Here is a 26,052-nt window from a genome sequence, read left to right on the forward strand (position 1 = left end):
ACCCCTTGGGAGGGACAAGGGACTCTTTGTTCTGCAAAGCCGGGCAGATGCAGCCATTGAGTTGATAGTGGGGCAATAAAGACCAGGCCTGGAGGCACCAAACAGCGAGATGGAGACAAAAGGTTGCCGATGACCCAGAGAGGCGGGGTAGCAGTGAAGATGATGGTGTTGTTCCTAAGGACGCCAGGAGTCCCAGCCCTGGAGAGGACCAGGCAGCAAGTGTCTCTTGGGGAGAAGCTGTAGGAGCAAAAATCAGGGCTGGGCCTGCTGGAGAGGGAGTTTTACTTAAACAAAGCCAATTTCACACTAATTTTGAGGCGTTTTTCGCTGAAGGTGTGCTGGAATGGCCTGATAGCAGTATTCCAGACCCAGTTGGACAGGGCTTGGAGCAGCCTTCGATAGTGGAAGGTGTGGATGAGCTTTAAGGTCCCTTCCCACCCAAGGATGATTTTGTGCTATGATCTTTAGGATTAATCTTCCATCAGTCTTAGGCAAAGTGGCTGGTGCTGGTCTTTGTTCCTTCATTTGGGTATTACTGCAGCTGCAGCCTGTGGAGATAACAGGGAGAGGAAGGGAGATAACAGGGAGGGGAATAGCCCATCCTGGCTGCTGCAATTTTGGGACCATTCTGTTACCAGTTCAGAGTCATCTGCTGATTAAATCACTTGTGCCCCATATTCAGGCTCTTTCTAGTCTTGATGAAAGCACCAAATTCCTCCCTGGTTTTGGTTTGATTGCTCTTGATGGTGTAGTTGGTTATCAGCACCTGGCAGCTCTTAGGCCTTGTTTTATTGCTCTTGCTGCTGCTCTCAGTCAATCTTCACTGCTGGCATTTTTGCTGGAAATACCCAAGGGTTGTCCTTGCGGTGGCAGGAAATCTGGGCAGGATCCCCTCAATCCTTGACTCCCCCAGTCCTTCATCCCTTCCATACTTCATCCTTCAGGTCTCTTGCCCTGGCTGAACCCCTTGGACAGACGTGAGCCAGGCCTCAGGAGTTCCGTGGTCAGGAGGGTGTTAATCTGAATAAACCCGTTCTTACAATAACACGACCTTCCCTTCCTAGAATCCAAACTTTGCTACAGCGTTGCCACGCTCTTCCCTGTAACAACAAGCACAGGCTCAGAACAAGATAACCGTGGAATATTTTGGGAGATATCTTTTAGCCTGGCTTCATTTTTCCTTCTGGAGTCAGGTCCAAGGACAGCATAAACACAGAGACCATCTTGTGTCCCTGCTCACTGCCTCAGAGATAACAGGAGGAGCCAGCACAGCAAGGCTCAGTCCGAAGTTCTGAGCTCTTCTTGCAGTGACTGTGGAGAAGACTCTTGCAGGGTAGGAGAGGAACCCCAAATCTCTCCACATCAACCTCAGGGCCTCCAGTGTTCTTCTGAGGTCCATGTGATTCCCAGCATGCCTTATTGCTGCTAGCATCCTTCAGCAGCTGGCCAGGAGTGGCCTGGGGGAGAGGAGAGCCCTGGGAAAGGTTCCCAGTTCACTCACTGGTTTGATCACCAGTTCACAGAGCTGCTGGACTCCCCTGGCCACATGGACAGCATGGAATAAACTTCCGAGGTTTGGGAAGCAGCAGGACACCAGCCCTGCTTCTGCAGGAGGCTTCATCATTGTCCAGTGGGAAGCCATTCCCTTGTCCCAGTCCCTCTCCAGCTCTCCTGGAGCCTCTTGAGGCACTGCAAGGGGCTCTGAGGTCTCTCTTCTCTTGTCCAGGTGAACACCCCCAGCTCTCCCAGCCTGTGCAGCACCTTGCACTTGGCCCTGGTGAACTCCATGGCCTTGGCATGGTCCCAGCTCTCCAACCTGGCCAGGTCCCTCAGGATTCCCCATCCCTAGGTCACCACCTGGCAGTGCCCTGGAAGGGCTGGATCGGCCCCCGTGGGTGCTTGCATGGACTCGGGCACACAGCAAAACTTAAAGTGTTAGTCTTGGAAAGTAGAAAACAATGTGAAAAGCAGCCAGAAAAGCCCGTTCCCTAATTGGGAAGGAGGGAAGGGTTTTCAATTGCCGTGTTTTACAAACACACCGCTCATCCTCCGCACACATCCCGGCTGCAGCAGTGCCAACACCAACAACCTCCAAGGGAGACGTGGAGCTGGGGGCGTGGGCAGGAGCCAGCCCCTGCTGGGGGAGCTGTCCTGGGTGGGAAGGCGGCGGGATTGGGGTGAGAGGAGCAGCCCTGCCCTGCCCTGCCCCGTGCGGGCCGGGGGCTGTGCTGCTGCCCCAGCCCGCCGTGGCTCCCGCATCGGCCCCGTTCCCTGGGAAGTGCCCGTGGTGTCTGTGGTTTGTCCCACTCACTGCCTGACTGCTGCTCTTTGCTCCCAGCAGAGTTCTGCCGCATCGACAAGGCCCTGTGCCACGACGAGGACGAGCAGCTCAGCTTCGAGGCCGTGCGCAACATCCACAAACAGATGGACGATGACGCCAACGGCAACGTGGACGTGGAGGAGAGCGACGAGGTCAGTCTGGGGCCGGACTGGGGCCGGTGCCCTGGCCAGGCCAGTGCTGGAGGCAGCTCTCATGGTCAGCCTGCTGTGGCCAGGGCCTGGAGTTGCGCTTGGTATCTCCTCCTCGTCACAGAGGCCACATGTCACCTCGAGATGATCCAAGCAGTCTCAACGCTGTCATCAGTGCTGGCTGGGGCTTTTCCTCACTGCTGGGGGTTTGTAGCCACTTTATTGTTGCCCGCAGAAGCTGTGGTTGCCCCATCCCTGGAAGTGTTCAAGGCCAGGTTGGACATTGGGGCTTGGAGCAGCCTGGGATAGTGGAAGGTGTCCCTGCTCATGGCAGGGGTGGAATGAAACGAGCTTAAATGTTTCTCCGAACCCAAACCATTCCATGATTTTATGTTTACTACATTCTTCCAGCACCCAGCTAAAACAGTTCCAGTCCGTGTGTGCTCACTGTGAAAAAAGGAGCAGCTTTTTGTTGTGTCAGCCTTGGACATTTTAGCTGATAAAGGATTGAAGAGAAAGGAAGTTGTTGTTCTTTGTTTACATGAGTACCGATGGAAATAAGAGTCTGCTGGAAAAGGGAAAGCTCTTTGTAATGTTGCCTCAGTTGTGGTGGGTGCTCGTTGGAGGTGAGGAATTCTGTCTTCCAGGGAGAGCTGGCAGCCAAACAGGAAAATCAAAGTGTTGGAGGCTGAAAGGAAAGCACGTAGGTGCAGGGATCTGCTGGCACTCACAGGTAGTTCTGCAGTCCCAGGTCACAGAATCCCAGACTGGTTTGGGCTGGAAGGGACCTCAAAGCCCATCCAGTGCCACCCCTGCTGTGGGCAGGGACACCTCCCACTGTCCCAGGCTACTCCCAGCCCCAATGTCCAGCCTGGCCTTGGGCACTGCCAGGGATCCAGGGGCAGCCACAGCTGCTCTTGCAAATCCAGCCATCACAATGTCCCTCTGGAGCGGTGACAGTCCCCAGGGACACGGCACAGGCCCCTGGTGCCAGGAGCTGCTGGTTTTGGGTGGCTGTTCCCAGGTTGGAGGGCTGTTCCCTCTGCCTCAATCCCACTTGACTGAGTAATGAAAACAGTTGAAAAGCTTCCAGTTGCATTTCCTCCACCACATGAGGTGTTTTCCCTGGAGGCAGTTCCCTGCACTGAGTGGCTGGAGCTGCAACTCAGCCTCTCCCAGGGACTGGGGCAGCCCAGTTCAGCCCATGTGTGCTGCTCCCTGGCATTACATTCGAATAAGCCTCGTGTCCTTAGGGCTGGGCAGAACTGGCAGTTTTATGTCTCTGAGCAAGTCTTGCCCTCACTCCCACCGGAGTTGTTGGGAGCTCCTGGTACTCCACACTGCTGGGAATGTGTGCTCAGAGCCTTGGCACAGAGACACAGCCAGGGTGGGAGGGATTCAATGGGGTTTTTTAAGAGGCTCCAGAATCGCTGCCTTGGTGCTGTTACAGCCGCTCCTCAAGCCCCTCCGAGCTGGATCTGAGCAGTGCTGAGCCCTTGCAGGGCTGCTCCTGCTCCCAGCTCCTCTCCTCAGCTTTTAGGAGGGCAGCAGGGCTGGAAAAGGGGCTGGAGCACCAGGAGAGGCTGAGGAGGCTCAGCGTGGAGCAAAGGAGGCTCAGGGGGGACCTTGTGGCTCTGCACAAGTCCCTGACAGGAGGGGCAGCCGGGGGGGTCGGGCTCTGCTGCCAGGGAACAGGGACAGGAGGAGAGGGAACGGCCTCAGGCTGGGCCAGGGGAGGCTCAGGGTGGAGATTGGTAAAATTCCTCCTGGAAAGGGCTGTCCAGCCTGAGCAGGGCAGACAGGCAGAATCCCAATCCCTTTCCTGCTGCCCGCACTGGGGGATCAGCCTCGGATCTATGGGGATTTCGGGTCCCAGCACTTGTGGCTGGGCTTGTGGAGCTTCTCCCCACCAATCCCAAGCTCCTCCCCAGGGCTGCTCCCAATCCATCCTCCCCCACCTCTGTTTGTGCTGGGATTGCTCTGAGCCAGAGGCACCTGCACTTGGGGTGTTGCATTTACAGCTGGACTCAGTGATTTTGGAGGTCTTTTCCACCCTCAGTGATTCCTGTCCCTGGGATTCCGTACATGCAGTTGCTGCTTTACCTCTGCTCAGCTTTTATTGAAGTTGCATTAAGTTCACCTTCCAATAAGCTCTGGAGCCACTGAATGAGGCATTCCAGGAATTTCCCTCTCTGAGCTGGCTCCTGCTGGGTTCTCCCTGTCAAGGTTATCACTCTCCCCCCACATGGACCCTGCAGTCAGGTTTAACTCTGGGCCGTGGTGGGACAGCTGCCGGGGGATTATTGGGAAGAATGCAGGAGGCTCAAATTTAAACCTTTTACGGGGTTCATGGAATCCCAGGATGGTTTGTGTTGGGAGGGACATTAAACCTCATCAAGTGCCACCCGCTGCCATGGCAGGGACACCTTCCACTGTCCCAGGCTGCTCCAAGCCCCAATGTCCAGCCTGGACTGGAACACTTCCAGGGATGGGCATTTTTCTGGTTGGTTGAAAACTTCGTATTTTCATTTACTATTTTGGCCCCTGCCCTTTGGGGGTAAGTGATGGGAATATTTTGTTTGAAATGAAACCCCTGCCTGGGCAGAAGGGGGCAGACAGACAATGGTATTTTTAAAACAAATTGTGGGTGGAGTTTTGCCCCACAATTTCACGCTGTCCATAAATCATCCTTGCAGTTTTCCTGTTGGGAAGTGAATTTTCAATGAAGTTTCAGATGACATCAGTGGCCTCGATTAAAGTGAAAGAACTGTCCCTTATGGGGAAATCTTCTAATTAGGGATCTATTCCTGTCTCCATGCTCACACCAAAGGCCGCTCCGGCTGTTTGGGATGTGGGCTCCCGGTGCCAAGGCTCTCGGATGCTGCCAGCCTGGTTTCCTCAGGAAACAAGGTTTGTGTTGCTGCTCAGTCTTTCTCTAGCTCCTCCCAAGCCCTGGTCCTGCTGCATGGGGTCACTGAGTGGGAAGAGGCCTTGGACACAGGAGCTGTCTGTAATTCTGATGGAGTTGGTAGTGCAGAAAAGCTGTTGAAGCTGGGGAGCACAGCGAGCTCCCGGCACGTGGCCGGGTCTGGCCCTTGGCTCTGGCACAGCGGGAGCTGGTGCTCGGGAGGGAGGGTGGCACAGATCCAGGGATGTGGGAGGGATGCGAAGGTCTGAAAAATCACTTCAGTAGTTGGAGTTTCTGCAGATAAAAAGCCCCACAAAACAGAGTTCAAGGAGAGTTTTGACAATGCTCTCAGGCACAGGGTGGGATTGTCGGGGCTGTGCAGGGCCAGGACTCAGGCTTGATGATCCTTTTGGGTTCCCTCCAGCTCAGGAGATTCTGCGATTCTGTGGAAAAAAGCCCTCCCAAAAATCCCATTTTATGGATCTACTCATTTCTGAGTGTGCCTTCAGCCAGCAAGTTTGTTCCAAGTCTCTGCAGCTCTCCTGGAGCCCCTTTAGGCCCTGCAAGGGGCTCTGAGCTCTCCCTGGAGCCTTCCTTTCTCCAGGTGAACACTACAGCTCTCCTAGCCTGGCTCCAGAGCAGAGGGGCTCCAGCCCTGGAACATCTCCATGGCCTCCTCTGGGCTCACTCCAGCAGCTCCATGTCTTTCCTGATGTTGGAGGCCCCAGAGCACCAACATCAGCATTCCCAGGCCAAGTCTTCCCACTGCCACCCCAGCTCATCCTGGTGTTTGAAGCAGTGGTTCTGGTCCTGCTGCTTCTGGCTGGTTTGACCATGGTTTGCCTCTCCCTGAACTTGGTGGGGCAACTCGGGATTGACTCAGTTTCCTTCTGTCCTTACGGATTCACAGCTTGGCTGAGGCTGGGGTGATCTGGATGGGATCTTGGAGATGGTCCGTGTGGGACCTTGGAAATGGTCTGGTCCAGCCCCTGCCCAGGGCTCAGAGCTTTGGGTGACTCCAGGCCTGGGATCAGTGGGATCTTTAACACTTGGAAGTGCTGCTTCTTAGTGGTTTGCAAGTAGGTCAATACTATGCACAGTGGTTCTTGTGCCTGGGGTTTGGAATATCTGTTGATAGTGGGAGGTGTCCCTGCCATGGCAGAGGTGGCACTGGGTGGGCTTTAAGGTCCTTCCAACCCAAACCAGTCTGGGATTCCATGATTTTGTCTTTTCCCCAGAAGGCAGTGATGGATAATCTGCTTTAAGGTCTCTTTGGGCTTTAGTGGGCACAGCCCAGCTCCCGCAGCCCTATCCCGCATCCTTTCCCTGCTCGTTTTTTGGGACGTCCCCCCAGCCCAGCTCCGTCCCCTCTGCCGAGTCCTTGGCGTTTGTTGTGGCGATGGTGAGCCCAGGGAAAGCAGAGGGATCACTTTTCCTTTCTGTGCTCCCCGAGCTAAATATACAGAGCAGCAGCTGATCGCGCTGCGGGCCGGAGCTGGAGCAGGGCCGGTGCCGTCGGTGACATTGCCGCGTTCCCGCTGGGTCACGGCGTCACCCGCCGGGGGTCAGCATCGCCTCTCGGCCAGGGACCGGCACAGCTGGAGCCCTGAGTCACAGCCCCTGCTGAAACCACAAGTCTCCCAAATTCTCCCATCTTCCCTGTTTTCTGCCGGGCGGGAAGAGCCGTGGCAGCTTTTGGGCAGCAGAGCAGGGAGCCCCAGCTGGAGCTGCCGGGACCTTCGGTGGCCTCGGCAGCACCTGCGGTGAATTTGCAGGGAGCCTGGAATTCAAAACTGCCCAGATCTTTGTCCTGCCTGATGTTAAAGCACCGTGTCCAGATCCAGAGATGTTCATTGGGTGTGGATATAATCCTGGTGCACGTGGAGGAGCCCAGGGATGAAGCTGCCTGCGTGGGGATCATGTCCTGGGGGACAGGAATGGGGAATCACCCTTTGGTTCCCCCTGTTGGGCACTGGAATGAGAGTCTGCTGGGGGATTTCACAGACTGGTTTGGGATGGGGAGGGACCTCGAAGCCCATCCAGTGCCACCCCTGCCATGGCAGGGACACCTCCCACTGTCCCAGGCTGCTCCAAGCCCCCTGGCCTTGGGCACTGCCAGGGATCCAGGGGCAGCCCCAGCTGCTCTGGGCACCCACTGAGCTATGATACAGGTATTTATCTATATTTTGCAGTGGAACTGCCTCCCCTCCTGCCTGTGGCATTTGTTCCAGCTTGGATTTGAAGGTGCAGATCAAATCCAATAATAATTTTCGGGTTCTTACTCCATTGACATAAAGCTGGTTCCATTGTGCCATTTAGGTGAATTTTTGGTGATACTATAATTCAAAGAAAAGTCTGGAATCCCAAGCCCCAGGGTTCTAATTAATTATCCCTTCTCTGTACTGAAATGAATTTAACGTATTTACTTACTGAATATTTCCTGGCTGGTCTTCCCAGGAACAGAAATATTCAGGGGTACAGCAGGGAATATACTTACATCTATATAAAATACAGATGTGTGTATCTTATATATCGAATATATCCTTTATTTTTAAAGAAATAATAATAAATTAATAAATTTTTAATTTATTCAGATTTATTAGGACTTTCCCATCAAAATTATTACTATTCAGATTTTTTTTTAATGCTCCTCATGTCCCTGGAAGATGAGCCAAAGCCTAATCCTGCTGTTAATTCCTCTCCTAGTTCTTGAGGGAAGACTTGAATTACCATGACCCCGCAGTCAAGCACAGCACGTTCCATGGAGAAGACAAACTCATCAGTGTGGAGGATCTCTGGAAGGCCTGGAAAACATCCGAAGGTAAAAAAAGGGCAAAAAGCCAAGAAATCCTTTCCCAAGAGTGCCAAAGAGTTTGGATTTCTGATGCCCTGGGCAGAGTGTGCAGCTCTCAGGAGGAATGTGCTGCTTTTCCTGCCTTGTACCAGTCCTTGTACTCTTCCAGCTCCCCTTTTCACGTGTGGGTTTCCAGGATTTCCTCAGGGTTGGTGCTTCCAAACTGTCAGTGCTGCACCTGAGCGTGGCCACCAAAGTATCAGGGATTGTTTTGTTCCTCTGCCCTAGACGTGTGTGTTCAACAGAGCCAAATCTGCCCAGTTCCAGGTTCTCCTTTGAACACCCAGTTTCAGATGGAATTTTAATGGGATGCTAACATCCTAAATATTCAGTAGAGCTGCATAGGAGCTTTCCTGCAGATTGTGTTTCCTGAGGAGAAACTTTCTGAACCTGAAAAGCTCCTTCACACAGTGAAAAGAAGGGAGGATAAAATCCAGGAAGTGTCATAACTACAGTCCATGCAGAAATAACTTTAGGCTGTTCCAAAATGCTGTTACTCATCCCAGCACCCAGGGACATGGTGGAGTTCAGCCTCTGGTGAGAAAATTCCTGAAACTTGGGAATCTTGGAACAAACTTTGAAGGTTGGCAAAGTGCTTCCCCAGTGCTGTCACACAGAATTCCACAGAATTTAATCCATTTTTTTTCAGTGCTCTCATCTCTAAAAGAGTTCTGTCAATGTCCATTCCTTGAAATACTGGGTTTCAGTCTTCTAATCAGTTCATCATTTTCAGTTTCTCGTTTGTGTACTGTTTGTGTTTGATTTTTCTGTCTTGGCCCTTTAATTGCTCTGGGTGGGATGTGCTCTGTGTTTCCAGAGCTCTGTGGATGCAGCTGTAGGGACTGCAGCAATCCCTCCCATTCCCAGGGGGACTCAATGGACACTGAGGTGCAGCCTTTGCAGGGTGGATTGAAAACACAACGGGGCTGTGCATGAGAAGAGAAGGCTCCAGGGAGAGCTCAGAGCCCCTTGCAGGGCCTAAAGGGGCTCCAGGAGAGCTGCAGAGGGACTGGGGACAAGGCATGGAGGGCCAGGAGCCAGGGAATGGCTTCCCAGTGCCAGAGGGCAAGGCTGGATGGGAGATTGGGCAGGAATTGTTCCCTGGGAGGGTGGGCAGGCCCTGGCACAGGGTGCCCAGAGCAGCTGGGGCTGCCCCTGGATCCCTGGCAGTGCCCAAGGCCAGGCTGGACATTGGGGCTGGGAGCAGCCTGGGACAGTGGGAGGTGTCCCTGCCATGGCAGGGTGGCACTGGATGGGCTTTGAGGTCCCTCCCAATCCCAAGCAGTCTGGGATACTCTGTGTGATGATTCCAGAGCTGTGTGTCCCAGACCAGACTCTCTCCCCCATGGAGTTGGACAAGGATGTGTTGAAAGTTCTTGTCCAAGTCACTTAGGAGTGGCACAATTTCCCAGGACAGAGATGGAAGCACATCCCAGGGAGATTTCACAGCCCTGTGGATGTGGCACTTGGGGACATGGTCAGTGGTGGCCCTGGCAGTGCTGGGGATGGTTGGACTTGCTGGGCTCAGAGGGCTTTTCCAGCCTCCAGAATCCTGTGATTCCATGACTCTTAACAAGTCCCTGTGTGTCCTGTGTCCAAGGAACGCCTTGTGTAAGAAATATTTATCTCGTTACAGGGCTGTTTACAGATGGCTTTGCCTGGCATGTATCTTAATGTCAGCTGGGAAAGGGTAGAAATCGTTAAGGGATGGAGGAGAACATCCCTTGATACTCCCCAGGCGCCTTAATTACTGAGCTGCCTTGGCTCTGGCCCTGCCTCTGGCACACGCAGGACCTGCCACGTCTCTGGCAGAGCTGCCATGGCACACTGGGTGTCCCAGTGCTGGATTTAGTTCCTGCTCTTGTTTTCCCTTTCATCATCTTGTAGATCTGGCTGATAGAATAAGTTACTGGTTTCTAAAGGGTGGTCTGATGTCATGGAATCATGGAGAGTTTGGGATGAGCGGGACCTTAAAGCCCATCCAGTCACATCCCTTGCCCAGCAGGGAACCTTCCACTGTCCCAGGTTGCTCCAAGCCCCATCCAATCTGGCCTGGAACAATTCCAGGGATATTTGAAGCCTAATTTTGGAGCTTGAACTGAAGTAATGAAGCTGGAATCAGGCTGGTAGGAAAGGTCTGCTCCTTGCTGTGGGTGTGAAAAGCAGCTGTGAAGGGCACTGACATCCCACAGGGATGGGGCGGCTGGGTCTGTTGTATTTATTTTCCAGCCACTGCCTTTCCTCCTTTCCATTGCTGCTGTTCCTGGTCACGTGTGGAAAGTAACCCATCTCTGAGTTCCCTCATCTCCACCAGATCCTTCATCTCTCTCATCTTTTTCATCTCATTTCTCTGAGCTCCATCTCCCTCATCCCTCTCAGCTCTGTGAACTCCCTCATCTTTCTCAGCTTCATCAGCTCCCTCAGCTTCATCAGCTCAGTCATCTCTCTGAGCTCCCTCATGTCCCCCAGATCCCTCATCTCCCTCAGCTCCCTCATCTCTCCCAGATCCCTCGTCCCTCAGCTCCCTGTGGGAGGCGTTGGGCTCCCTGGAGCTGGGCAGCCCTCGTTTCTCATCCTCGTGGGCCCAGTTGGTGCTGGCATTGCAGCCGTGCCCACAGCCGGCCAAAAGGGGCCTTTTCCTCACCCAGCTGCTGCCCGGGGAGCGAGGCTCCAGGGCTGTGGGCACAGGGGTGTCGGGAGGGGACTGTCACCACTGGGTGATTCCCAGGGCAGCTCCAGGGCTTGCTGGAGCTGGGGAGGAGCGGCTGGAGCTGAGCAGGGACAGAGGATGATAAATTAAAGTGTAACAAAGCCCCCTCTGTCCAGTAAAAACATCTGCTGTGTCCCAGGCCAGGTTGGACATTGGGGCTTGGAGCAGCCTGGGACAGTGGGAGGTGTCCCTGCCATGGCAGGGGTGGCACTGGGTGGGCTTTGAGGGCCCTTCCAACCCAAACCTGTGACTGACGTTTGATGGCAATTCCAGTGGCTCGGTACCCCTAATGAGCTGTTTGTGCTCTCCTCAGTGTACAACTGGACGGTCGATGAGGTGGTTCAGTGGCTCATTTCCTACGTGGAGCTGCCCCAGTACGAGGAGACCTTCCGGAAGCTGCAGCTGAGCGGCCACGCCATGCCCAGGTCAGTGCCATGCCCGGGTCAGTGCCATGCCCAGGTCAGTGCAGTGCCCGGGTCAGTGCAGTGCCCAGGTCAGTGCCATGCCCAGGTCAGTGCAGTGCCCGGGTCAGTGCCATGCCCAGGTCAGTGCAGTGCCCAGGTCAGTGCCATGCCCGGGTCAGTGCCATGCCCGGGTCAGTGCAGTGCCCAGGTCAGTGCCATGCCCAGGTCAGTGCCATGCCCAGGTCAGTGCCATGCCCAAGTCAGTGCAGTGCCCAGGTCAGTGCCATGCCCAGGTCAGTGCAGTGCCCAGGTCAGTGCCGTGCCCGGGTCAGTGCCATGCCCAGGTCAGTGCAGTGCCCAGGTCAGTGCCATGCCCGGGTCAGTGCCGTGCCCAGGTCAGTGCCATGCCCAGGTCAGTGCCATGCCCGGGTCAGTGCCATGCCTGGGTCAGTGCAGTGCCCAGGTCAGTGCCATGCCCAGGTCAGTGCAGTGCCCAGGTCAGTGCCATGCCCGGGTCAGTGCCATGCCCGGGTCAGTGCAGTGCCCAGGTCAGTGCCATGCCCGGGTCAGTGCCGTGCCCAGGTCAGTGCCATGCCCAGGTCAGTGCCATGCCCGGGTCAGTGCCATGCCTGGGTCAGTGCAGTGCCCAGGTCAGTGCCATGCCCAGGTCAGTGCAGTGCCCAGGTCAGTGCCATGCCCAGGTCAGTGCCATGCCCGGGTCAGTGCAGTGCCCAGGTCAGTGCAGTGCCCAGGTCAGTGCCATGCCCGGGTCAGTGCCATGCCCGGGTCAGTGCAGTGCCCAGGTCAGTGCCGTGCCCGGGTCAGTGCAGTGCCCAGGTCAGTGCCATGCCCAGGTCAGTGCCATGCCCAGGTCAGTGCCATGCCCAAGTCAGTGCAGTGCCCAGGTCAGTGCAGTGCCCGGGTCAGTGCCATGCCCAGGTCAGTGCCGTGCCTGGGTCAGGTCCCAGTGTTCATATGGTACATGTTCAGGGAGAGAACCAGGGCCTGGCAGGGGTCAGCTTCTCTCATCACCTGAAGTTCCTTGGCATGTGCAATGCCCAGCCTGATTCCTGCTCTGCTCCAGTTGTGAGTGAAAAGAGGTTAAATTTGGGCTAGATACAGGGAAAGAATTGTTCCCTGGGAGGGTGGCCCTGGCAGAGCCACCACAGGGTGCCCAGAGCAGCTGGGGCTGCCCCTGGATCCCTGGCAGTGCCCAAGGCCAGGCTGGACATTGGGGCTTGGAGCAGCCTGGGACAGTGGGAGGTGTCCCTGCCATGGCAGGGGTGGCACTGGATGGGCTTTGAGGTCCCTCCCATCAAAACCATTCCAGGATTCCATGTAAGAGAAACACTGGCTGGGAGTTGACCTAAACTTGTAACAGGTTTGAAAAATCTCAGTGCAGCTCTTTGGATAAAGGTTCCTGTCACTGAAAAAGGGGCTTTAAAACTGACTGGGGAGGAGGGATTACTGGGGATAAAATGAGGGTGGTTTTGAAGCAGCACAATGTATGCCCAAATTTCTTCCAAGGGAGAACTGTGGTTTATGGTCTGTGTCACAGGATGTAAAGGCAATGGAGATTTGGTTTAAAAATAGTTATAAGTGATTGGTAGGACACCAAAAGATGGGTTTTGATGGGAAAGCAGTCCCTCATGCTGTCAGATTAATGAATTAGGCCTGGCCTTGGTTTCTCCTGCTCTCTCCCAGTCCTAAAAATGCTGCTGCAAAGTGTTCTAGAGACACCCTGGCTCAGAGACAACAGTGAGGGCTTTGTTCTGGTAGCACAGAGCTGCCAGGCCCTGCTCCCGTATCTCCCTAATCCCTGGTGTGTTCCTGCTCCTGGTGGATGTGCCCACAGCTCGTTGTTTTCCCCTGTTGTGCAGGCTGGCAGTGAACAACGCCACCATGATGGGGACCGTGCTCAAAATGACCGACCGCAGCCACCGGCAGAAGCTGCAGCTCAAGGCCCTGGACACGGTGCTCTTCGGGCCTCCCCTGTGTGAGTACCCGGGTTCCCATTGCCAGCGTTGGGAAAGACTCCCAAGGCCAGCAAGGCCTTGGCCATGAGGATCTGTGTCTGCTCACACTGGACACCAGAGCCAGACCTGGAGGACCCAAACTGCCCAGTGCAGCCTCACCCAGGGAGCTCATCCCAGCACAGTTCCCCTGGAGCAGGAGCAGGTTGTCTCTGGGTTTATGGGAGCAGCTCTGTAGCCTGGAGGCATGCTGGGCTGGCATTCCCATCTCAGAGGGCTGCTCCCAGAGGTGCAGACCCACCGTCCTGTCCTGCTGGGATCTCCCGTGTGCACAGGGTAAAGCCTGCTGGCCTTCTGTGGTGCTGAGGGTGGGGGGTGAGCTGCTGGAGGGCAGTGATCCTGCCTGCTCCCAGGGAAGCTGCTGCTGTGTCCTGGAGCTCTGTCACCGTGTCCTGGAGCTCTGTCACCGTGTCCTGGAGCTCTGTCACTGTGTCCTGGAGCTCTGTCACTCTGTCCTGGGCTTTCCTGGGGCTCCACTGTTATGTCCTGAGGCTCTGCTGGTGACTCAGGCTGTGAATTTCCCACCTCTGGAGGAGGGAAGGAGCAGCTGGCTGGATCAGAAGGAGTTTAGGATGGCTGATATGAAGGCGTGGGCTCCTTTGATGCTTTATCAGCATCTCAAGCTCTCTGATGCCTATCTCCACGCTCCAGGTCCTCCCTTTGCATCGTTCCCTCTGGCTCCTGCCTGCTCCCTGTTAAAGGTGCTTTTGGCTCTCTCCCTCTCTGCCATGGCTTTCTCCTGGGTTTTGGGTACAGAGGGGTAGAATTCCCCCTTTCCTGCTGCTCATCCCAGGGAATCAGCACAGGAATTTCGGGGTCCCAGTGCTCGTGGCTGGGGCATGTCTGGCCTCTCCCACTCCAGCACCCCCAGGTCCTTCTCCCCAGGGCTGCTCTCCAGCCATTCCCACCCAATCCTGGGAAAACTGCCTGCACAGTGTGAACCACAGTGTGAGACTTGGCAGAGCCATGGCAAGGGAATCACAAGCCTGAGTTGTACCATCAGCCATTTTTGCTCACAGTTACTGAAAAGCCTCTTTTTGTGCAGGCACAGTTTGGTTTGTATTTATTACCCATGTTAAAAGTGAAGCTTTTTGGTGAGTCAGTGGCCGTGGAGGTGGCTGGTGGAGGTGGCTGGTGGAGCTGTCCTGGGTGAGTTCCTCCAACAGTGGCTCCAGCCCTGCGACTCCTGTGCTGGGGGTGGAATTTCTCTGGAGTCCTTAGTGCTGTGTAAATGGCTAAGTGAATGGCTTGTACTGGCTGGAATTAATGGCTGTTCTGGAGCTGTTCCGTTCTGCCCTGCGGCTCCCTTGGCTCTGGGATCTGAGCCTCCCTGGGTCACGGAGATCAAAGTGTGCAGGGAACCGCGGCAGTCAGGCTGCTCCGGGTCGAGGGCTGCTCACACCCCTCTGGTCTCTGTGCCTGGAAGCTTTCCAGGCCAGGCTGGATGGGGCTGGGAGCAGCCTGGGCGAGTGAAAGGTGTCCTGACCGCAGCAGGAGGTGGAATGGGATGAGCTTTAAGGTCCCTCCCAACCCAAACCATTCTGTGATTCTATGACTATATACAGGCTATGTGAGGAGAGGAAATGCACTTTAAATCTGCACCTGAGGGAGAGATTTATCCCTTTTCAGAAGGTAAAATTTGCTGGTTTCTGGTCATCTGCATGGCTTTGTCTCCAGTCATGGGGAGAGGTTGTTTATCTAAACCGGTTCCTTCTGGAGTGGATTGCAAAACACCTTTCAGGAGCCAGCAGCAATCAGCAGCTTCAGGAAGTGCTCGGTGACCTTCTAAGCTGCAGAGGCTGCTTTTACACCGTGGTGTTGTGGTGGTCTTGGATGTGTTCCTGCTCCAGCTCCTTTCCTGTGGTCAGGGGAGGTGGCTCTGGGGGTAAAGTGGGCTCTGGGGGGGGATCTGGGGTCTCTGAGCTGCTGGCAGGGGGATGTGGTGCACAGGTACAGAGTTTCAAGGGTTTGTCTCCTCTCTTGAAGCTCTGTTCACCACAGGTATAAAAGCATTGAATCAAAGCAGGCCTAGATTGGAGCCCCAGTGCTCCTGCAGGCTCCTGAATCCAGAGCCATGCCGCTGTCTGTGGGGATCACAGCAGGTGGGCATGGTGCTGTTCCTGCTGCTGGGTGAAGCTTTTCCCAACCCGCCGCTCCAGGGCTGGATGTCTGGCTCGTGGCAGAGGTTTCAGACAGTTTCCATGGCCAGTTGCTATGCGGATCTGCAGGCTCCTGCCATCCCTCCAGGTCTGGTTCCTGCTGCCAGACTCCAGCCCTGCCATTTCCTACAGCAAACAGGTCTGACCACTTCAGCTCTGAAATTATCCAAGTGTGAGGGAGCGTGGTACAATTATAATCTAAGCAAGGTGAGGTGATTCCTTCTTCTGTGTCTGTCCCTTTGGGGTCCTGTCCTGTGGTTCAGGAATTTATCTGGCACAAAATAGCACAACTTGAGGTGAAACATGGAATTCCAGAGTGGTTTGGGTTGGAAAGGACATTAAAGCCCATCCAGTGCCACCCCTGCCATGGCAGAGACACCTCCCACTGTCCCAGGCTGCTCCAAGCCCCAATGTCCAGCCTGGCCTTGGGCACTGCCAGGGATCCAGGCGCAGCCACAGCTGCTCTGGGCACCCTGTGCCAGGGCCTGCCCACCCTGCCAGGGAACAATTCCTGCCCAATCTCCCATCCAGCCCTGCCCTCTGGCACTGGGAAGCCATTCCCTGGCTCCTGGCCCTCCATGCCTTGTCCCCAGTCCCTCTGCAGCTCTCCTGGAGCCCCTTTAGGCCCTGCAAGGGGCTCTGAGCTCTCCCTGGAGCCTTCTCTTCTCCAGGTGAGCACCCCCAGCTCTGCCAGCCTGGCTCCAGGGCAGAGGGGCTCCAGCCCTGGAGCAGCTCCGTGGCTCCTCTGGGCTCTCTCCAGCAGCTCCACGTCCTTCTGCTGTTGGTGTCCCAGGGCTGGAGGCTCTGCAGGTGCAGCTTTGCTGCTTTTGAACTTGGGAGAGAACTTTGTGTAATTTCAGCTCTTTCCCTGCTGCTCCTCTCGCCCTGGGCCAGAGACCGACGGTACCGCGGCCGTTCCACAGCGGAGCCTCAGATTGTTCCTGTCCAGTTTATTGGGATTTCAACCCTCTGGAGATTTGTCCCTGGCCTGCAGCGGGGCTGGCACAGCCTGTCCTGCACCCGTGTGGCCTTGGCTGCTCCCAGCACCAGGCAGACCTGAGCACACGTTACACCTGCAAAGACTGCAGGAAACGCCACATACACCACAGCAAACTGACTTCTCTCCCTTTCTTATTTCCTTTTTTTGGGGAAAGGAGGGAGAACAGGCACGGCTTTATCAGTGATTGTTCTGCTCAACTGCAGGACTTGATGTCCTGTTGGGTTTGCAGCTCTGCCTGGGCTTTGTGTTTGAAAGTAGATGAAATGATTGAACAAGGAGGGAGGAACTGCAGGAGAGCTGATTTGGATGAGATACCAGCAAAAAGCTTTTACAATGAAGGTGGGAAAATGGAGATGCTCCCAGGGCTGGAGCTCCTCTGCTCTGGAGTGCCAGGACACAGGGAATGGCTTCCCAGTGCCAGAGGGCAGGGCTGGATGGGATATTGAGAAGGAATTGTTCCCTGGGAGGGTGGGCAGGCCCTGGCACAGGGTGCCCAGAGCAGCTGGGGCTGCCCCTGGATCCCTGGCAGTGCCCAAGGCCAGGGGGATGCCCTTGGACACTGGGGCTTGGAGTAGCCTGGGACAGTGGGAGGTGTCCCTGTCATGGCAGGGGTGGCACTGGATGGGCTTTGAGCTCCCTTCCAACCCAAACCAGTCTGGGATTCCATGCTTGTACGTTCACATCCAAGCTGAGTTTTCACACAGTTTCCTTATCCACTTGTCTTTGGAAGCACTGGTGAAGAGGAAGGATGTGTCCAAGTGCTGCTGTGCTGGAGCTGAGCGCGGCTGGCACTGGCAACAGGAGAGGGGTCTGGGCAGGGTGGGGCTGGCAGGGATTGCTCCAGGCAGCTCCTGGACATGCCTGAGCTCTGGCTGGGGCAGGAGAACAAAGCTGTGGTGGCTGTGGGAGGGTGGAACACAAACCACCTGAGCTCTCAGCCCCGCTGCTCTCCAAATGGGAGCTGAGAGGATTCAGACTGAGAGATCTGCAGCCACTTGCCAGGATCTGCTTCCTCGGAAGAGGATGTTGTGATAATCCATCCGGGCGGGGAAGCGGCGCCAGCGCTCACCTTGTTTAATTCCGAGTGTTGAATTTACACTGGGCGTTTCCAGGGAGTGATGGATCACATGTGGTGGGGAGATGGTGCTTGGGTGTCTCCTGGGCCTTTGGGGAGGGGTCCTGGCCCTCTCCCTCTGCAGGGAAAGCCCCTCCATGGTGGGCAGGGAGCAGCATCACTGTCCCCGCGTGTCCGGCTGGTGTGGGGCTGCTGGGCAGCCCTCCAGCCAGGTCATTCTGGGCTGCGCTCTGCCTTTCCAATTTGAGTTTCCACCTCCCAGGTCCCCTCCCGTGTGCCCCCAGCTCTGCCAGTGAGGTGGACGTGGTTTAGCTGTGATCAGAGAACGGCTTGGCTTGGGAGGGACCTTAAATCCTGTCTAATCCACCCTGTTCCACTGGCCAGGCTGCTCCCAGCCCCAATGTCCAGCCTGGCCTTGGGCACTGCCAGGGATCCAGGGGCAGCCCCAGCTGCTCTGGGCACCCTGTGCCAGGGCCTCCCCCCCCTCGGTACAGGTATTTTTTTCCTGTATCTGGTGTGAATCACCTGTTTTTTGCTTCAAAACCAGTGCATACTGATCGTTGAGTCCCAGCTCTCTGGACTGAGCTGCTCTTTCATTTGTGGCTCTTTCAGCACACACTTGGTTGAGTTACAGGAAAAAAATTCTGCTTGACTCATCTTCTCAGGATTTGTTTTGCACTTGAGCCCCCACTTAATTACCTTCATCCTCTCACATGCATCGACACCTTTCTTTGAATTAACTGTTGAAAAAGGGAGTTTCCACATGGAGTTGTGATTCTCATGGAAAGTTTGGCAACTTGACAGTTGGACACTTGAGCTGCCCTAGCTCTCTGATCTCAGCAGGGTTTTTTTCAAGTAATTATTTTGTTCTTAGTTTCCTGTGCTGCCCTGTGAGATCACAGCTGTTCTGGAGGGGTTCCTATCTGGAGTTGCCCCTGTACCACTTATTGCCAGGCAAATTGGAGCTGGAAGACTTGGAATTGCATCTTGTTGTTGTTGTTGTTGTTGTGTCTCCAAATTGAATAAATGTTTTCAAGCTTCTGGTTTTTCTTTTAATTATCAACACAGCTCAACTTTTCCCTTGGTGAATCCTGTGCCACAATTCCTTGTAAGACTCCCCTGAGTTCTCCTGTCCCACTGTGGTGCAGGCAAAGCACTTTGGGGTTAATCATTGTGATCCTCTGAACTCAGCAGTGTCTCTGGTCTCTCGCAGTGACCCGTCACAACCACCTCAAGGACTTCATGCTGGTGGTGTCCATCGTCATCGGCGTGGGCGGCTGCTGGTTCGCCTACATCCAGAACCGCTACTCCAAGGAGCACATGAAGAAGATGATGAAGGACCTGGAGGGTCTCCACAGGGCTGAGCAGTCTCTCCATGACCTACAGGAGAGGTAGGTTTCCACTGTCCATCCAGCTGGAGCACTCAGTTCTTCCTGCACGGTCCCTATTCCTTTAGATTTCAGGAAATACTTTATTTTAGCTGTCCTGGTGCCTCACACCAGAGTCAGCCCCTTCCTGAGGGACTCTGGAGCTGGGATGGGGGCCTGGCTCCTGCAGGGATGCATGGAGCAGCCGTGTGTAAAGATCTGTGTGTTCTTTCACAGTCACAGAGCCACGGAATGCTTTGGGTTCAAAGGGCACTCAGAGCTCATCCAGTCCCACCTCCTGCCATGCAATCCAGCTCACGTGGAATTTGTCATCCAAGGTTGTTTCATCTTGGCTTTTGATGGGGAAAAAGCATGTTGGAACAGCAGAGCAATCAGAGGATTTACACATCCCCTCTTGAGTTCTTGCCACTGTGTGGGGAAGCAATACCTAAATCAAATAGTGTTGCTTGGAAAGTGAAAAAAATAGATAATTTTGAAGTATTAAATAGGGATATCTGGGCTTTTGGCATGTGGATCAAATCCTGCAGCCTCGGGAATGGGGTCTCTGCTCCCAGGAATTACTGCAATGGTTCCAGTAAAGCTACTGATGGGAGGACGTGCTCCAAGAGACCCTCTAGACACGGGGATCTTCTGGGACAGGGAAGAGCCTTCAGCCCTGGTGATGCCAAACCCATGGGGTGCTCTGGCAATGGAATATTTTAAGGGCAGATTTAGCAAATAACAGAGCAGGATAGTCTGAGGCTGGAACGATTTTCTGTGAGGTTTCAGTGGAGTTTGGGAGGATAAACCTCAGCTAGGCTGCCCTGTGAGCTGGTGGCTGCATTCCCAGTGACTTCTCTGAACAGGGGGTTCAATCCCAGGTGCTCTTCCTGGCCGATCACAGGGGTGCAGTGAGTGCCCTGTGCAAGCACCAGGATCCCAGGGATGTCAGGCTGCCCTGGAGACCTGCAGGTAGCCAGGTTTTGGGGATCTGTGCGATGTATCCCCAGGTCTGCAGCCCCATTCCTTGCCTATGTGCTCATTACAGCCTTCAGGGATCCATCCTGCCCCTGAGTGTTGCTGGAAAGGCTCCTCCTGTTCCCCAGTGGGATGGAACCAGTTGGGGTCTGAGGAGAGCGAGCACCCGAGGGAGCTCCCGGGTGATGGAGCCACACTGGGCACGTTCCCCTGGCACAAAGTCCACTCCCCTCTGCCAGCTGCAATCCACAGCTGGCTCCACACAGCCTCGTGGAGTTTTGTTACAGCTTGGAAATACTCCCAATGAAAGTTTGATTTCTTTTTTCTGCATCTGGAGGAGGCAGGAATCCCATCTCCGTGTCCACCCCCTGGAGCAGCAGCGTCCGGGGCAGGAGGGCTCGGCTGGGCTCACCTCTGAGCTCTGAACCAGGAATGTGCCTGTGGGGAGTGACCTTGGCCCTGCTGCCGAGGGCAGAGCCACGTAAACAAGTGGATGTTCCTGGGAAGTTCAACTAATGCTCTAAAGCCCCCCAGGAAGAAACACAAAACCGCTTGTGCTTGGCACAGCCTTAAGCCAGAGCAGCTTGGGAGGGCCTGTCCTCCACACAGGGCACCAAGCAGGAGCTCAAGGACTGCAAGGTGAACTGGGGCCCTTGAGAGGCCTCTTGAGGGGAAATATTCCTTCCCTTCCTCATGCTTCCCCAGCGGGGTTCAGCTGGGATCCTCAGCTGCCGTGGGAACAGCAGAACCTCCAGACAGCCCCAGTGCTCCTGGACTTGTGGAGAAGCTGTGCTGAAGTTCTGCTCAGAGGCTTCTTTTCCAGAGCTTGAAGAACCCTGCTGTGCTGGCTGGGTGAAGCTCAGTGCTGAACAGGCCTCTGGAAGGCATGGGATGCCTCTCCAGTGCCACTGCTGCTGGAATTTGCTGAGCAGCTCAGGCACGCTCCCGAGGAGTTGGGAATGTTCATACAAAACCGCAGCTTTTATTCATCTTCAAAGCACCTTTGAGAACATCCTTCAGCAGTGACGCTTTCCAGTCCATTAAGTGACTCATAAAGATCATCAAGTCTTGGCACATCCTACTGATGCCTGAAAGGAGTGGGCAGCTCTGTTTTGGAGATGTATGGGTTGTATGGAAGAGCTGATTGTGTGGAAGCTCCCGGGTTGCCCAGAGCAGCTGGGGCTGCCCCTGGATCCCTGGCAGTGTCCAAGGCCAGGCTGGACATTGAGGCTTGGAGCAGCCTGGGACAGTGGAAGGTGTCCCTGCCATGGCAGGGGTGGTCTCACCTGCTGGTTCCTGGTGCTGGGAGTGGTCTCTTCTGACCTGGAAGAGTCAGTGACTCAGGCATTGCCCCAACCCACGTGCAGCAGGGGCCTTGCTGGGAGCCAGTGCAGGTCAGCTCCTCATGTAAGATCCCACAGATCCATGGAGATCCAGGGTTTCGTTGTTGCCACCATTTCTCAGTTGTTGCCATATATTTCTACTGATTTAATTCTGTCATGAGGAAAAATAGGAACATCCAGACAAGATTAAGACATGTCTGAATTTGCAGGATTTTGGGGAGGGAACATGGAGCCATCCTGTCTGGGTGGTCTGATGTGCTCTGGCAGATCTTCCCCTGCTTTGTTTTATCAAAGTCTTCACTTTGGTGAAAACACCAAAAATTCAGCTTAATTTGAGGCTCATTAGAGGAGATCCAGATGTGCTTCGGAAAATGAAGAAAATTCATCCTGAGTATTTGGTGAATGAACAGAGCTGACCCTGAGCAGTTGACAATTTCCTTTCTTCCTGGCCAGGTGAACTTTCTCCCTGGCGTCCCCATGGACAGGCAGGAGCAGGGCTAGGCCGTGGTGGGCACCCAGGTGCCCGGGCTCCCTGCGGTGTCCGGGGAGCCGGCCCGGCACTGGCTCTGGCTCTCTGTGTGCTGCAGGCTGCAGAAGGCGCAGGAGGAGCACCGCTCTGTGGAGGTGGAGAAGGTGCACCTGGAGAAGAAGCTGCAGGACGAGATCAGCATTGCCAAGCAGGAGGCACACAGGCTGCGGGAGCTCCGCGAGGGCACCGAGAACGAGCTCAGCCGGCAGAAATACGCGGAGCAGGAGCTGGAGCAGGTAAGGGCTCACCTGGGGGATGCACCTCCACAGAGACTGAGGGCAGTGCTGCTCCATCCCTCTGGGAAATCATGGCAACACGGGATGTCTGCGTTGGGAGGGACCTCAAAGCCCATCCAGTGCCACCCCTGCCATGGCAGGGACACCTCCCACTGTCCCAGGTTGCTCCAAGCCCCAATGTCCAGCCTGGCCTTGGGCACTGCCAGGGATCCAGGGGCAGCCACAGCTGCTCTGCTCTCACCTGAGCACAGGGGCACAATCCCAATCCCTTTCCTGCTACCTGCACTGGGGGATCAGCCCAGGGCACAGGGATTTAAGGTCCCAGTGCTCGTGGCCAGGGCCTGGGGAGCTTCTCCCCACCAATCCCCAGCTCCTTCTCCCCAGGGCTGCTCCCAATCCATCCTCCCCAGCCTCTGTGCTGGGATTGCTCTGAGCCAGGTGCAGGACCTTGCCCTTGTCCCTGCTGAGCTTCATGAGGCTGGCACGGTCCCAGCTCTCCAGCCTGTCCAGGTGCCTCTGGATGCCCCATCCCTTCCTCCAGCGTGTGACCACAGCACCCAGCTCCGTGTCAGTGGCAAATGTGCCAGGGCTGTCCCGGATCCCTGTGTCTGTGTCACCAACAAAGACATTTCCCAGCGCCGGTGCCAGCCCTGGCTCCCGAGGAACTCCAGTCCTCACTGCTCTTCACCACCCCTGAACCCGCTGATGCTGCTGCTCTTCTGCCTTTGGTTTCCCACTCCCCTTGGTGGAGGAGAAGCCCCAAGTCTCTTTTCCATGGTGTCCATTACACGTCCCAGTCGCTGTTGCCAGACAGGGCAGGTGCTGGCACCTTGTGAGGTCCCAGCAGGAGTAGAGGGGTTGGACTTGTCCTGGAGCTGCACGCTCTGGGATTTCTGACTCCCTCTCCAAGCCATTCAGTCTGTCTTTGTTTGTATTCATGGTTTTAGGACAGATTTAGCATGAGTTCAGTTGTGCTTCCCATGTTTTCTTGTGGATCAGAGGGGTGTGTAAGGGTTGGGCTGGGAAAGCCCTCTGAGACCATCAAGTCCAGCCATCCCCAGCACTGCCAAGGCCACCACTGACCGTGTCCCTAGTTGCCACATCCTGTTAAATCCTTCCAGGGATGTAACTCCAGCACTGCCCTGGGAAGCCTGTGCCAGGGCTGGACAACCCTTTCCATAAAAAAATTTCCCCATTGTCCAACCTTAACCTCCCCACACCTACAAGAAAGTCCAAACCCTCAATTCCAGTAGCTGCTTCCTGTTTCACCTGACTCTAAGTTACAGATCAGTTTAAACTCAAACTGGGAGCCAGAACTGCATGAGCTGGGCATGTTCCTTGGATATCCCAAGGCCATGGCTGTATCCTCCCAGCTGTGTCCAGTCTTTGTTGCCACCATGGAGGACCAGGAAGAAAATAAGGCAGGAGTCCAGGGTTTCCCCTGGCAAGACAGGACCAAGTATCCTGGGAGCCCCGGGGCAGTGCAGGGGTGCAAACAGCAAATTCCTTTCCTGCCTGGAGCAGCAGCAGCCCTGAGCCCCATGGTGCCCATTCCCAGGAGTGCTCTTCTCCAGCCTCCCTCCTGTGGCCACCCAGCCTCTCCACGGGGCCGCTGAGCTCCCTTCCCTGGGATGTCCATCCTGACACAGACTTTGGGCCGGTGTGCTTTGGGCCACCAGATCGGGCTGGGTGGCCTCAGGTGTCCCCAGCCTTCCTGGCTCCAGGGAAGCCAGCCCAGCTCTCATCCCTTCCACTTCCCCCTGCATTCCCATCTCTGTAAGGAGCCCGGGAAGCTGGAGCTGCCGTGGCCTCTGTGGTTCCTCAGTCTGTCGGGAGGTGAGTACTGGAGTGTCCCACCTGACACTGTGTGACTGTAACCCCAGCACTGTCCCAGCAGCTCGAGGACACTCGTGACATTAACCAGTCACCCCCTCTGACCCCACAACTCTTCCCAGTTCAACATATTCCCTGCTCCCAGGGAATATTAACCAAGACCTCCTTCTGCACCAGTTGATTCTTATCACTAAAGCCACACTGGGGGTTTTGGATGGTCCTGCTGGAGTTGGGTGTATGGGATGGAGAAGTGTCCTGTTCCCAGGCTGTTCATCCATCCCTCTCTCCTCACTGGGTCACCCTCCCCAGACCATGACCCCAGTGGGGCCACAGGCCCGGAGAACACTGAGAGAGTTGTGGAATAGAATCCCAGACTGGTTTGGGTTGGGAGGGATTTTAAAGCCCATCCAGTGCCACCCCTGCCATGGCAGGGACACCTCCCACTGTCCCAGGCTGCTCCAAGCCCCAATGTCCAGCCTGGCCTTGGACACTGCCACGGATCCAGGGGCAGCCCCAGCTGCTCTGGGCACCCTGTGCCAGGGCCTGCCCACCCTCCCAGGGAACAATTCCTGCCCAATCTCCCATCCAGCCCTGCCCTCTGGCACTGGGAAGCCATTCCCTGGCTCCTGGCCCTCCATGCCTTGTCCCCAGTCCCTCTGCAGCTCTCCTGGAGCCCCTTTAGGCCCTGCAAGGGGCTCTGAGCTCTCCCTGGAGCCTTCTCTTCTCCAGGTGAGCACCCCCAGCTCTTCCAGCCTGGCTCCAGAGGGGCTCCAGCCCTGGAGCAGCTCCGTGGCTCCTCTGGACTGGCTCCAGCAGCTCCACATCCTCCTGATGTTGGTGTCCCAGGGCTGGACCCAGCACCCTGGGGGGTCTCACCTCAGGGCAAAGTATAACATTTTTATAAATTTCATTATAAATTGTTGCTCTTAGTGATGCAACTGGGATCTTAAAGATCTTCCCAGGAGAATGGAGACACATGAAATAACTCCTGTTTGCATGGATTCCCTGCAGAACCATAAGGGTTTGGGTTGTGGACACTCATTTTAGCCACTGGTCTCTGCCTGTTCACCACCACTTCCCTTTCCCACTATTCCCTAAAAACATTGTTCCTGTAAGTGTAATGAGCACTCCTCTACCCCAACCAACCAGTGACAGATTCCCTACCCGCTCTTTCTCCATATTCCCAAATCCCAGATGCTTGTGGGTGATGGTCAGAGTTCTGCTGAGGTGGGAGCAGCACCGGATGCTGCTGGTGTCCGACAGGAAAAGCCAGGAAAAACCCGAGGTCTGTGACTCTGAATTTGGCACTCTGGGACTGATTTAGGCAATTTTACACTGGACAACCCTAAATCACACACAAGTGGTAGAACTGTTTGACCTCTTGTGCGTGGTGCCTTGGGGCTGCTCCTGGATGGACGGTCCTTCCCGATAAAATACGGAATTTCAGAGTTTCTGCCTGCACCCCGGGGCTCCTGGCTCCCTGAAGCCCGCCAGGCTGGGCTCGGTGAGACACGACCGAGTTAAAGAACACATCCAGGGCAGAGCTCCGGGTGTGAGCAATCCTCACAGAAACGCTGCTCCTCGTCCGCCCACCGCTGGGAGGGAAAGGCTGCGGCCGTGGGCTGGGGTGTGCAGGAGCAGGGAAAGCTGCGGGAGCTGCTCTGGGTGGGAGGCAGAGCTGTTGTGCAGTGCGAAACCGCAGCCCCCGCGCTCCGCGCTGCTGGGCTGGCACAGGGGCCCCATGCCTGGAGCGAGTCCCGGGACTGCGCTTCCCATCCTTCCGCTGCTCCGGGGTGGGACACGTTCCCTTCCTGCAGGGCTTGTCAGGCCCCAGGGCTGTCAGAGCCTCTCCCCAGGGTGGGCACTGCCAGAGAGGAGTTAATTCTTGATGGGCTCCACCACTAAAGGCTTTTATGTGAGGCCGGAGTGTCCTCAGCTGGCTTCTCACCCACTCCCTTCTAATCCTGTATCTCTGTGGGATGTCAGGCTGCGCAGGAGCCTGGGCTGGGGTGGAAGGAGAGACCCCAGGAATGGCTGATCCAGCCAGGCTGTTTCTTTTCCTGACCAGCAGCACATGTTTTGTGTCTAAATATTTTTCTCCCTCACTCCAGTGTGGAAGTCGTCTCCTGACAAGCTCCCTGGGCTTGGCTCGGA

The 26,052-nt window shown here is 55.5% G+C and overlaps 1 protein-coding gene across 7 annotated transcripts in view; it reads left to right on the forward strand.

Moving 5' to 3' along the window:
* STIM1 (stromal interaction molecule 1) overlaps positions 1-26,052 on the forward strand; it is a 70,027-nt gene that overhangs the window by 24,677 nt on the left and 19,298 nt on the right. For 4 of the 7 annotated variants that reach the window (XM_069003603.1, XM_069003688.1, XM_069003821.1 and 1 more), the window contains 6 exons: positions 2,339-2,472; positions 8,084-8,198; positions 11,255-11,366; positions 13,226-13,341; positions 18,826-19,003; positions 21,888-22,065. In XM_069003603.1, coding sequence (XP_068859704.1) covers positions 2,339-2,472; positions 8,084-8,198; positions 11,255-11,366; positions 13,226-13,341; positions 18,826-19,003; positions 21,888-22,065 — 833 coding nt within the window. The remainder of the gene's footprint in view (positions 1-2,338; positions 2,473-8,083; positions 8,199-11,254; positions 11,367-13,225; positions 13,342-18,825; positions 19,004-21,887; positions 22,066-26,052) is intronic. The other 3 variants (XM_069003761.1, XM_069003866.1, XM_069003905.1) reach the window with 1 other exon arrangement.

The sequence above is a fragment of the Aphelocoma coerulescens genome, chromosome 1 (assembly GCF_041296385.1).
Source record: "Aphelocoma coerulescens isolate FSJ_1873_10779 chromosome 1, UR_Acoe_1.0, whole genome shotgun sequence".
In the NCBI taxonomy this organism is placed as follows: domain Eukaryota; kingdom Metazoa; phylum Chordata; class Aves; order Passeriformes; family Corvidae; genus Aphelocoma; species Aphelocoma coerulescens.